Source organism: Equus przewalskii, chromosome 5 (genome assembly GCF_037783145.1).
Source record: "Equus przewalskii isolate Varuska chromosome 5, EquPr2, whole genome shotgun sequence".
Taxonomy (NCBI): Eukaryota; Metazoa; Chordata; class Mammalia; order Perissodactyla; family Equidae; genus Equus; species Equus przewalskii.
Genome location: NC_091835.1, coordinates 51,878,152 through 51,891,339, shown reverse-complemented (window position 1 = coordinate 51,891,339; position 13,188 = coordinate 51,878,152). Strand labels below are relative to the sequence as shown.

Below are 13,188 nucleotides of genomic sequence, written 5' to 3'. Positions count from 1 at the left end.
GTCACCCACTAAACCCATCCCTGCATTGTTTTGAAGCAAATCTCAGATATCATAAACATTTTTTCCACAAATATTTCAGTCTGAATCTCCAAAAGATGAGGACTAGAAATGATTTATTTCCTTCTTTCCTCTTTACACTAAAATATTCCAAATAAATGAATTTCACTGGGTCAGTAAAGTACCTCTGTTCTCCCCAAGAACGTCCCAAACTGGGCCCCAAATTATTTTAGAGATGTCCTTTTTGAGATATTAATCTTGTTAGAGCCCTTTAATCACTCAAAGATCCTCCTACGACTACTGATGTTCACTTTTCTCTTACACTGTGCTTTCTGAAAGAGATGTGACAATGTAGCTTCCTCTACAAATATGTGAGAGGAATAAAAAATAAATCTCAAGTTCTCGGGAACACCAGTCCAAAGAAAGGAGTCAGAAAGTGATATGACAAGGCTGTCAATTCAACGAGTTCATTGAATTCTCACTCTCAACGTTTTAAATAGACCCTGTAGGGAGTACAAAAATAAATAAGTAAATAGACGTTCAACAAATATTAATGGGATGGCTACTGGACACCACATCTATGCAGGATGCTAGATGCACACTGGTTAATGGTCAAACAAAGGCACTCTCCACCAAGCTTATAATTTAATACAAGAAAAATATAAGAAAACAAAGAACTACAATGCAATCAGAATACAGGTGACAATAAGGGGAGCACAAAGAGTTACTGGGGTCTAAAAGAAGGGAGCGAACTTATTTTTTCCTGAGTGGGAATGTTGAGAAATGAGGAAACTGAGGCCTGAAAGCCAGGACTTTTCCAGAGTTACCCAGAGGAAGAAACTGGGAAAAACCTCACCTAATGGATTAGGAAAAACCTCTTAATCCATTACAATTTGCACCTCAGGAAGGACTGGAGATGCCTGATTGTCAACATTTCTCACTACCACAAGAAACATTTTATGAAACAGTTGGTTTTTGAAATGGGCCTTGACGGTCACACAGCATTTTGAGACGTGGAAAGTGTTCAGTGTTCCGGGTAGAGAAGACAGCATAAACAGGCAGGTGTGATATATTCTGACAATACACGCTACCTGCTTGGGCTAACAAGTAGGGACAACTATAAGGCAGTGATGGGGAAAGAATGGAAAGTTAGATGGTAATCAGATTAGAGAGTGCCTTGAATACCAGGTCAAGTTGTTTGTTATGAAGCTCTCAAGAGTGACAAAAATCCCACAGTTTAAAGCCAAGGAGTTAAGAAAACACCATGATTTATGGGTCACTGGGATAAACATGGATTAAATTTTTATCTCACATTTCATTCTAATTCCCTGTACTTAATGAGAATGCTTAGGAACCATTTTCTAAGGAGAGCTCTCTCTGTGTTTAAGAGATGGGCGTGGCAGGCATGAAAGGATGGGAGGTAGGGATTTGCTCATGGGACAGGCATGAGGGAGTGAACCGTGCAGCGAACAGGCTGCACAGATTCTTCAGTGGAGCAGAAGCCCAGAAAGAGAATGGTGAGAATTGATGGTATCATCCACAGCAGACAGACTAGTTCCTGGGAACTGCAGAAGAAACGGCACAGAAGACAGTATGAAACCTTCAGGGAACCCGTACATTTCCCAGGAGCATTTGACAGCTGTTTCTATTGCAATCTTTGTTAGCTCCTATTCTTAATGGGTATCAAGACCATAGTCAAAAACAACTTGGTCACATATCCTAATGAGGGTAGATCAGGAGGTCCTTTTAGATATTTAAGGCAGCACATTTCTTAGCCAAAAAATCACTTTCAAGCTAACTATGAGTGATTATTAGGATTGAAATGTCTAAATTCAGTGTACTAAGAGGGGTTGTGAAAAGGGTTTATCCTTTGAAGCTAGACAAACCTGACTTTGAATCCTAGATTTGCTACTTAGTAGTTGAGGATCGAGGGTAAGTTATTTCACCTCTCTGAACTTCAGTTGCTTCTTCTATAAAAAGCAAAGAATACTTAGCACTCAGAGTTGTGGAGAGGATTAATGACACGGCATGTGGAAATGCTTTCCTACAAAGTACCTGTTACACAACTGATGTTTGTTTCTTCCCCTTTCTTGGTGAAATCAGTGCCAGATAAAAGGGAAATTACTAATAACCAAACATCCTGTAACCTTCCAAGTTCAACTTCCTTTATTAAAACTGTACAAGAGCTGCTAAGAAATAGCAAACTAGATTCATTTCCTTTTTCTTTCCTTCCCTTAGCTATTCTATAGGATAGCTACCGAGGAACAGAAAAATGTCAGCTACACATACTTAAAAGAAAGAATAAGAACAACACATAGAACGCAGTTGTAAAGAGAAAAATAACCCAATTTTTAAAATGGGCAAAAGATCTGGGTAGACATATCTCCACAGAAGATATACAATGACCAACAGGTACACGCAACAGAGCTCAACATCATTTGTCATCAGGGAAATGCATATCCAAACCACAATGAGGTACCACTTCGCACCCTTTAAGATGCCTATAAGCAAAAAAATAGACAAGTGCTGACAAGGATGTGAAGAAACTGCAATGCTCATACATTACTAATGGGAATGTAAAATGCTGTAGCTGTTTTGGAAATCTGTTTTGCAGTTCCTCAAAATGTTAAATATAGAGTTACCACAGGATGCAGCAATTCCACTCCTAGAGGTATGCCCAAAAGAATTGAAAACACATGTTTACACAAAAACTTATACACTGATGTTCATAGTAGCATGATTCACATTAGCCCGAAAACAGAAACAACCCAAGTGCTCATCAACTGATGAATGGATAAACGAAATGTGGTACATCCATACACTGGAATATTATTCAGTCATAAAAAGGAATGAAGTACTGATAACATGCTACAGCATGGGTGAACCGTGAAAACATTATACTAAGTGAAAGAAACCAGTCACAAGAGGTCACCTATTGTATTCTCCCATTTATATGAGATATCCAGAATAGACAAATCTATGGAAACAGAAAGTAGATTAGTGGTTGCCTAGGGCTGGGGATTTGGGGAAGGGGGAATAGGGATAGACTGCTAATGGGTATGAGGTTTCTTCTGGGTATGATCAAAATATTTTAAAATAGATTGTGGTGATGGTTGCATAACTGTGAATATGTTTACAAGCATTTAGGGGGCCGGCCCCATGGCCAAGTGGTTAAGTTTGCACGCTCTGCTTCAGTGGCCCAGGGTTTCGCTGGTTCAGATCCTGGGCACAGACACGGCAGCACTCATCAAGCCATGCTGGGGTGGCATCCCACATAGCACAACCAGGGGCACTCACAACTAGAATATACAACTATGTACCAGGGGGCTTTGGGGAGAAGAAGAAGGGGGAGGGTGGGAAGATGGGCAACAGATGTTAGCACAAGTGCCAATATTTAAAAAAAAAAGTATTTAATTGAACAATTTAAATAGATGAATTGTTTGGTATGTGAATTCTCTCTCAATAAAGCTATGGAAAATAAAAAAAGACAAGAAAGAAAGATGGATTGCCAGATCCTGAATAGAAATCTCTGGTCCATTTGACGGAGAGATCATGAAGCTCAGGCTCAGACTGTAGATCAAGGCAGGCGCTCAAGACACGTCTCCATGACCTGGGGAGTTTGCCTAGGTGGCCTCAGTTATCTATCATCGTTATTCTCTTCTTGGGTAGAGAAGCACCATTGGCACCTAACTGCAGCAATGTATACTCTGTGGGAATTGCCCTACTTTGTGACTTATTACAAAGTACTAGCACCTCAAAGCTTATCTAGCCTTGACCTCAATTCTTAGAGAGTCAATGGGACCTGAGACTTCTTACAGCCATTAGTGAATTTAAGTCCCAAACCAGCCTGCCTCTTAAACAAAAAGTTCAGCACACTTCATCAAAACCTTTTTTGGGTTGTATATCCTTAAGTTTACACTATAGAAGGGGTAGAAAGCCCCTAAATAACTGAATTTTAATTTATTGCCATCAAAGGTTGGCATTTCTCATGCTTCTGAGTTTCCAAGTATAAGATTCATACTTGCTATAAGAGTGTCCATAATATTGAAAAAAAAAAAAAAAAAGACTACCCATAGAAGGGGACCAAGATATGACAGTACTAAAAATGAGGTTGAAACATAGTCCAATACTCACGTTCATACTTAGGTCATCACTCATCCTGATGCAACCTGAAAGATCTGTTCCCTGGTGGGGGCCAGCTACAGGGCCTGGGCACCTGCCAAGAGACAGTAAAATTCCGTACTGCACATGGAAAAACTGCAAATTTTAGCAGATACCAAACTATAACATAGCACCCCTCCCCCACATCAGTTTTACCAAATTTCCAATTAAGTTCATGGCTTAAGTAAGACATAATGAAAGAGAGCTCCCACCTCCAGAAGAGAGAGGTTACAAACTATCAAGAACCTAGCCAAAAATGAAAATGAAGAATTTGCAATTCAAAGTCTTGCTTCCTCACCCTCGATACAGATAGGAAAGTTCCTTGGGGTGGACAGTGCTCACAAATGCCCCTGACATTTCTGCACTTTTCCTAAGGAAGGGCAGTCTGTGTACTCAGAACGGTAAAGAAGCGCAGACGAGCTTTGGGAGATGGTTGAGGCGGGGACAGAGAGAGGTTCCCAAAGGCTCGTTAACCTTCAGTGTGAAGGAAAAGAAATATGATCAAAACCTATCTAAATACATTAACTTCACAGTATGTAGTATATTCCTAAAAATGGGGAAACATTTTAGGTAGCCTAACTTGGATATTATACGAAATTCAAAAGAGCAAGAAAACTGCACTTTAAGAAAACTATAGAGATATCTTTGCTTTAAAATTGCCAATTTTCACAAAGTTAGAGAAGTTCCACGATGTAAGTTCCACAATCAAGAGGTTATGATCTCAGGATATGAAAATCTAACTGATTAAAAGGTTAGGCAATAGGAATAGGACACCCATGAAGAGGAGGGTAAGTATATTTTGCTTTTTAACTTACCCGGGTCTTTCAGTCACATCCAAAGCACCATCCTCTATTTCTCCATATTTAGGTCTTTCACATGAAGCATGGATTCGGTTGGCCAAACATGAGAAAGGTGTCAATTCCAGCCTTGGAATCGTTGTAAGACTATCCAGATGCAAGGCATCTGCAGAAAAAAATAAAAATAGAAATTTATTTCTGGTTCAAATTTTATGTATATATACGTATATAGATAAATTCTTTCCCTCTTGAGAGTTTGGACCATTTCTGAAAAAGGAGAAGTCAATCCAATTCTATTCACATTTTAACATAACCCTCCCCCCTCTTGAGGCCTAGTTATATAGGGTGTAAATAATTTTTTTTAAAGCAGGGGATGGGGGTAGGGAGGGGAGACAAAAAATCCATTGCTTATTAAGTGACTAGAGGGGTCAACAATTTGCAGCCAGAGGGCAAAATCCAGCCAGTCTCCTGTTTTTGTAAATAAAGTTTTATTGGAATACAGCCAGACCCGTTCATTCAGTATTGTCCATGGCTGCTTGTGTGCTAAAACAGTGAAATTGAATAGTTGCTGCAGAAACCATAGGGCCTGCAAATCCTAAAATATTTACTATCTGGTCCTTTACAGAAACTCCTGAAGAGAAAATAGTTTGACATTGCAATTGGAAGGCATCAAAGAGTGGTGTAGGAAATAGGGTGACAAACTGTTTTCTTTTTTTGGAGGAAACCATCTTGTTTGTTTTTCTGAGTATAGGAAGCAGCAGAGTTTAATAGAAAAAACACTGGCTTTGGAGTCAACCACAATTTTTCAGTTCAAATCCTGGTTTTGCCATATACCACTTGTATGGTCTTTAATAAATAACTAAACGGCTCTGAGCCTCAGTTTACTTACATATGAAGTGAGACATAACCTTGGGCAAATTACTAACTCAATTTTCCTCTGTTTCCTTATCTTTAAAGTGGGAAATATATTAGCATCTCCCTCGAAGGGATGTGGTGTGGATTAAATGAGTTAATAGATAGGTTAAAAGCAGAAAACCGTGCCTGGCACACAGCAGGCACTCTGTAAGTGCTGTCGTCATTGTAGTTGTGTTGTATTATCACTGAGTGAATGTGAGTAAAATCATTTCTATAAAGACCAATGTATAGTCTGACACAAAATGGCCACTCCATTAGTGGCAGTAGCAGTTTTCCCTTCTCTAGTTGAAGTGATCCATAAATCACTCTACTTTCTTTTTATTCCTTCTTAAGCTTATCTTGATAATCATCTCATTTCTTTTTTCATTTCGGAACCACTGCTAACTTTTGCTTTCAACCACATCCAGGTTGTGATGAAAGATGTCACTACTTTGAGCATTTCCTAAGATAAACCTCATTCTTCTTAGCCTGGCATTGAGTAAGATTCCACAATTTGAGCCACAAGCTGCTCCAAACTTATATTCTACTGAATCCAAACCCAACTCCTGTTTCAAAAATGACTTGCCCAGCTTTGACTCTTCCGCAAACACTTAAGGCTTTCACATGCTTACTTCTGTTTTTGTTTGTTTTTTTCCCTCATGTCATTCTCCCCAATTGGAATACTTGCCTATGATTTTTGCTTTTCCGAATGTAACTCATCTTTCAAGGCCTGGTTCAACTCTCGTTTCTTCTCTGGAGCCTTCTCTGAGTTCTCTGAGCTCAGGTCTTATCTCCCCAATAAACTGTGACCTATTTTAGGACTTATTCTCTATTATACATAACATGGAGCCTTGCACAGAGTAGGCGCTCAAACATAATTTGATTAACTGAATTCAAGGATAAGTATCCAAGTATTCAACAACTCTTCCTATACAAATATAATTGTGATTAATTATTTGTCCCTTTCAAAAATAACCCTACCTCAGCTATGCCTGGTAGGGCAGAGGAGAGGGGCGATCCGTGCTTACCCAGCAGAGGTGTGTACCAGCATGTATGTTTGAAGGTCAGGGGCGTCTGATGTATTCTGGCGTCTTGACCACTATATAGTTTATGGCAACACTGCTTCTGAACAGAAAATCAAGTAGTATCAGCTATCTAAAAGGGTATAACATAACATATTTCATAATCTACTCTCTTCATCTCCAAAGGTGGGAAGAATATCACTGGTCTCAAATAACCCTGTGAGAGAGGTCAGGAAGAAAATCAATGATGCCAAGTAACAAAGCTTTCATGCTTTTGATCAAAACGCATAATCTATATGTAAAATATAATTCTTGGGGCCAGCCCCATAGGCGAGTGGTTAAATTCGTGTGCTTGACTTTGGCGGCCCAGGGTTTCGCTGGTTCGGATCCTGGGCGTGGACACAGCACCACTCATCAAGCCATGCTGAGGCGGCATCCCACATGCCACAACTAGAAGGACCCATAACTAAAATATACAACTATGTATGGGGGGATTTGGAGAGAAAAAGCAGGAAAAAAAATATAACTCTTGGGGGCCAGCCCCATGGCTGAGTGGTTAAGTTCACCCGCTCCGCTGTGGTGGCCCAGGGTTTTGCCGGTTTGAATCCTGGACACGGACACGGCACTGCTCATCAGGTCATGCTGAGGCGGCATCCCAAATGCCACAACTAGAAGGACCCACAACTAAGAATATACAACTATGTACCGGGGGGCTTTGGGGAGAAAAAGGAAAAGAACAAAATCGTAATATATATATATATAAAATTCTTATTAAAAATCACAGTTCAATAATTTAACAGAATGATAACATCGTCAATTCCCAATAATCAACGCTTTCACATAAACAAAGGCTTTGAGGAAAGAGGTATAGTTTAGGGGCAAGCTTAGTTATATAATTCTTCTTCGTGATACTGCAATAAAAAAATTTAAAATGTTACCATTTCTTAGAGTCTAGCCAGATTGTGTGCATGTGTGTGATAAAGAAAACAGCAAGCATCCATTGCTTCATCTGACACTCGCTCAAAGAAAAGCTGTGCAGGGCTCTAAGACGACTTATACCTATTGGACTTAACTTTCTATTTTGAAATAGTAGTTGATTTACCATTGACACTTTAAATCATCTCAAAAAGCTTAAACTTACCAGTTGTTCTTGAAGAGGTTGTTGAATTCTATCTGAGCAGGACAAGGGACCATAGTGAGGAAATTCCTCATCTAAACAGCTCTGTCTTGAGAAGATGATGGAGTGTATTCAAAGACAGAATGATGCCAGAGTCGAAGATACAAGACATATTAGACTTAAGAGAAGATATGAGGCTACCTGAGGAGGGTAAACGGACCAGTTCTTTATTTTGTGTTCTACTTTAAGGGAACAAATTTGTCATGGTAAACCTCTCCTTGCATTTTCCCCGTTACTTGTTCTAGGAATGAAATCCAAAGAGCAGGGACAGGAAACTGAATGGCTTTGTCATTGAAATCTTTAGGCAGACGCCAAGGAAGCTCTTTGGGCGTGTAACTCACATCAGTGAAAATGGCGTCTGTGAAAATTTTATAGCAATAAAATTGTGGCCTTAGTCCAAGAGGTAGATATATATCTATCATAGTTCCATTGTAATGGAAAATTTTATTGGTTCTTGAGATGATTAAAGCATATTTAGATAGGGAAGTTTTTCCAGTTCAATTTATCGTAGAAGGCTTTTAGGCACTCTGCCTAGCTAATCTCCCACATGAACAATTTTTTTTCTGCTTAAACAGATGTGTCTGCATTATGCCCTAGAAACAGATATATGCAAATATCACCCTTCTTTCTTCCCTCCTCCAGTCCCTTCCGCCAGTGCCAACCTTGCTATTCCTTATGTTCTTCCTTTACAAACAAAAAGGAGAAATTCACCAAATGTCACAAGGGAAAGAAATACCTGCAACTCTCCCAAGGATATCTTGAGATATCCAGACAGAAAGAAGTGGAAAGTTTAATTTAAATCTAGAAAAAAGAGACAGTAACCAGCAAAGCCCATTCAAGACTATCAGAAACGAGGTGCCTAGGACTGAAAAACCGGCCCTTTGCTAACAGACATAGTACATTCTGAAATGCTTTCTCTTTGAAAGATGTTATGAAGAGCCACTCACTAATGTGAGTTCTCCTCTCTTGTTTTTCTAAATGCTTTCAGTGCACAAGAGAATCAAGTCCACCAGAGCATTTTCCTCTCAGTTGGTTATTTAATTTTATGACTAAAATTATTCTACATCATAAATTATCTTCAAAACCTTATTCAAATTGGACATCTTCCCCACAGTACACAAACATCACAGGTTGGTTTTATTTTTACCTGAAACAGCAAGCCAAGGAGTTGTCCCTTAATTAACTTCTTTCTTGGTGATTCAGTTGTTGCTATAAAGAGAATTTATAACGAGTTTAACATGACAATTCCTAACCCCCTGTGCCTTAATTTATATCACAAACTTTGAACATCTTTAAATTTGGGGACTGAGGAAAGGAGAAAGAAAACAATGACTTCTGAGAATGGTATTCTCAATGCATGATTTGTGGAAATGGAAAATCAGGAGAACAAAGTAGGCTGGAGCAGCTAAACTATTATTACCCTTGGGTATTTAAAATTAACCTTGATAGAAGCAAACGAATTGTCTTCTAGAAGTGTCATAGAATTATTCAGTCTTAAAATGGAAATACACCATAAAAGTCATTCAGTCCAACTGCCTACTGATGTGGAAATCCTCTCTCCAGTAAGCCTCTGCTTGAGCTACAAGTGGTAGGAACCCTAGAAGTGGAGCCCCAGAACCCAAGAATCCTACAAGCAGGTCATGAGAACACTGATGTCCAGAGGATTTAAACGATAGCTGGTTATTCATGGAGCTGCGATCAGACTCACAGGTCAGGTTCAATTCATTATACTCTTCTGTGAAATTAAAAATATTCATCTTGGGGCCGGCCCCGTGGCTGAGTGGTTAAGTTTGCTTGCTCCGCTTTGGTGGCCCAGGGTTTCGGCAGTTCGGATTCTGGGCGCAGACATGGCACCGCTCATCAGGCCATGCTGAGGCGGCATCCCACGTGCCACAACTAGAAGGACCCACAACTAAAATATACAGCTATGTACTGGGGGGATTTGGGGAGAAAAAGCAAAAAAAAAAAAAAAAAGAAGATTGGCAATAGTTGTTAGCTCAGGTGCCAATCTTTAAAAAAAAAAAAAATCGTCTTTCTTAATTGAAATCTGCTTCCCAGTACCTTCCAAATTCTCATCTCTGGAATAATGGAAATAGGAAAAAATACCTATTTAACTCTTTGAGTTTCACAGTAACGTATTACTTATTTGACAATTCATACTCTGAAATATAGCTAAGAACCAGAAAATAGGCCCAAATCTTTTGAACCAAAATAGATGTTGATATCCATGCCCTTTATTCATGTGGCAAATCCTCACACTTCCAACCAGTGGGCTCTGAATTTATACATAATTCTCACAAGCTTGACTTGACTGTTTGCTCAGCCCACAGATGATTAAAAACAAAAACTTAACGAGGGTAAGAAGATCTGCCGGATGGAAGCATATTAATAGCTGCCACTATTTTTTTTTTTAAATCACTAACAGCCAGGAAAACTAACAGCAGATTCTCTGATGTCCAAAAGACAGGGCAGTCTGGTGCTTCTTATTTCAAAGACCAACAGTTTCATATCTCAATCGCCTGAAGAAATTCTGAGCCCTGAAAAGGATGCTAATATATGTGAAAAGAAGTATACAATCTAATTTTAAACTTTTTTTCAGAAAAAAAAAAAAAGGCTTCAAAAGCTTCAATTATGTGGAAACTTACCCAAGTAAAATTCTATTTTGTAAGAATTCTTTTTTGTACAAGTAACCTATTTCTCAGCTAAGCTTGACATAGTGTTACCAGGCCCACTGGAGGAAAAAAATATTTAAAAAAATATTTGTAACATATTTAATTAATTAAATTTTTTTAAATTCTTAATACTTAGAACTCTAGTAAATACTCATTTTTAAAAAAATTCTCTGAGCTCACTGTATTAAGAGTAAGGCTCTGTCCTCCTGTGGACCTATATTGGAGCAACAGCAACCAAAGCTTCTAGAAGTGGCCAACATTATGTTTCTGAAGGTCATGATTCTCCAAAACACTGACTGTGAATTTCCAAATTAAAGCTTGTGTTTCAGAAGAAATAATGAGTTAGTATAAGACTGTCTAAATTGCCCATCTGCTCTCCCACCAGGCAATCTTAGGTTTTAGAAATAGTCCATCTCAAACCATTCAAATTGAAAACCTTATTTCAGCAGATGTTTTGTGCAACGTGTAGCAACGATTTCCATATGTTTCAAAAGGCAAAACAAGCTGGCTTATGACCCTAATTTGCCTCCACCTTTGCATTTTTCTTTACGTGTTTGGAGTTGGACCTGTCATATGTCTGGGCCATTTAAGTTTCACATGGAAGCAAGTGAAACAATGGCCACTGTATCCCCTGCTGTGGCCATCTATAATGTATGATGGGACCAGGTGTCTTGGATACATTGCCTTTGAAGAAAGCTGAGATAAAACATCTCTCTAAATGACTATGAAATAAGGCTTTTCAGGCAAAGGCGTTGCAATTAATAGGCTGTTGAAAATCAAAACCATCATATTAGAGTTGTAATAATGTTAGCTATCAATGGTGGCTGACATTTATGGAGTATGGACTTTTATAACACAATGTATGTGTTATCTCATGTTCTATAAAATTGTGCATTAAAAATATCAGGGTTCATCGAAAACCACAGAGTAGGAGAAAATAATTCACAAGACATGTTTCTCAAAGGACTTGTATCCAAAATATGTAAAGAAATCTTACAACTCAATAACAGAAGGACAAATGTCTTAATTTGAAATGGACAAAAGACTTAGATACTTCACAAAGAAGATACATAATAGCCAATCAGCACAACAAATGAAAATCACAATGAGATACCCAGAAGAATGGCAAAAATTATTGACACTAGCAAATATTGGAGCTGTGGAGCACCTGGAACTCCCACACATTGCTGGTGGGAGTGTGAAATGCTACAAACGCTATGGAAAACTGTTTGGCAGTTTCTTAAAAAGTTAGAGTTTCAACCACACTGTGACCTTACAACTCTCCTCCTAGATATGTATCCTGGGTTAAATAAAAACCCATGTCCACACAAAGACCCACATACAGATGTTCACAGTGGCTTTTTCCATAGCATTCTCAAACTGTAAATAATTTAGATGTCCAATAATAGGAGAAAAGATAATCAAATTGTAGAATGTTCATACAAAGAATTATGACCAACAACGAAAAGGGTGTATCACTGATGAACATGATATAGATAAATAATATGCTGAAGGAAAGAAGACAGACACACACAAAAGTACATACTGAAAACTCAGTTCTGGAATAAGCTACACTAACTCATCAGTGATAGCAATCAGATCAGTGGTTGCCCCTGGAGCAGTGGGGTGGGGAGGAAGAGTGACTGGTAACTAGCACAAGGGAACTGCCTGGAGTTATAGGAGCTCTGTGTTTCCATGTGCATTTGTCAAACTGGTTGACCAGTACACTTAAGATCTGAACATCTTATGATACATTAACTATGCATCAATAAAAATAATTTCAAAATTACAACAAGAAAATAACAGGGTTTATGAGATAAGGCTAGGAAGAGATCACTAAAAAAGTATATGCAACATTGTAACCAGAGCACAAACAAACACAATTATTAAATTATTAGTATCTAGGAAGATAACTTGGATCACCAAGACATGCATCTTAAAAAGGCTAAAGGCTGCTCCACAGGATAGTGGAAACACATAAAAACAATAGAGTGGAAATGCTGGTGACACTCTAAATGGCACAGTGCTGGTAGGGTGCTAAGAAAATGCAGATGGAAGTGGAACTCTGAGGCAGCGGGGCTGCTAAAATGAACGCAGGAGGGGGTACAATCTGCCGCAAGCCAGAGCTCATCGAGGCTGGGGTGGCATTTCTCTGGGGAGGGAGGCCCAGGTGCAGGCGCTTGTTTGTAATTTTCTTAAAATAAAGCCAAAAGGGCCCCTGCTGCCTGTCAGCCGCCAAGCTGAGGACTTTTTCCTTTCCTGCTGAAGGTTATAGCTCTCTTCCTACCAATCCAGATCCTATTCCCAGGAAAATCGTAAATGAAACAATATAACTTCCATATTATACTAACGTGTCGTTACCCATTTGTCAGTCATGAATGAGGTAATTCATGTAACAGAAACATGCACGAGCCGATGAGACTGGACCAAGGATGGTCAAGCACTAGCTACTGTTTTGCATTTAGTGT

The 13,188-nt window shown here is 39.0% G+C and overlaps 1 protein-coding gene across 5 annotated transcripts in view; it reads right to left on the bottom strand.

Moving 5' to 3' along the window:
• IRAG2 (inositol 1,4,5-triphosphate receptor associated 2) overlaps positions 1 to 13,188 on the bottom strand; it is a 94,190-nt gene that overhangs the window by 27,694 nt on the left and 53,308 nt on the right. For 2 of the 5 annotated variants that reach the window (XM_070619323.1, XM_008513354.2), the window contains 3 exons: positions 9,196 to 9,257; positions 4,974 to 5,121; positions 4,132 to 4,213 (listed from right to left, as the gene is read on the bottom strand). In XM_070619323.1, coding sequence (XP_070475424.1) covers positions 4,132 to 4,155 — 24 coding nt within the window. In that variant the 5' untranslated portion in view covers positions 4,156 to 4,213; positions 4,974 to 5,121; positions 9,196 to 9,257. Of the gene's footprint in view, positions 1 to 4,131; positions 4,214 to 4,973; positions 5,122 to 6,877; positions 6,975 to 8,012; positions 8,094 to 9,195; positions 9,258 to 13,188 lie in introns of all 5 variants that reach the window. The other 3 variants (XM_070619320.1, XM_070619321.1, XM_070619322.1) reach the window with 3 other exon arrangements.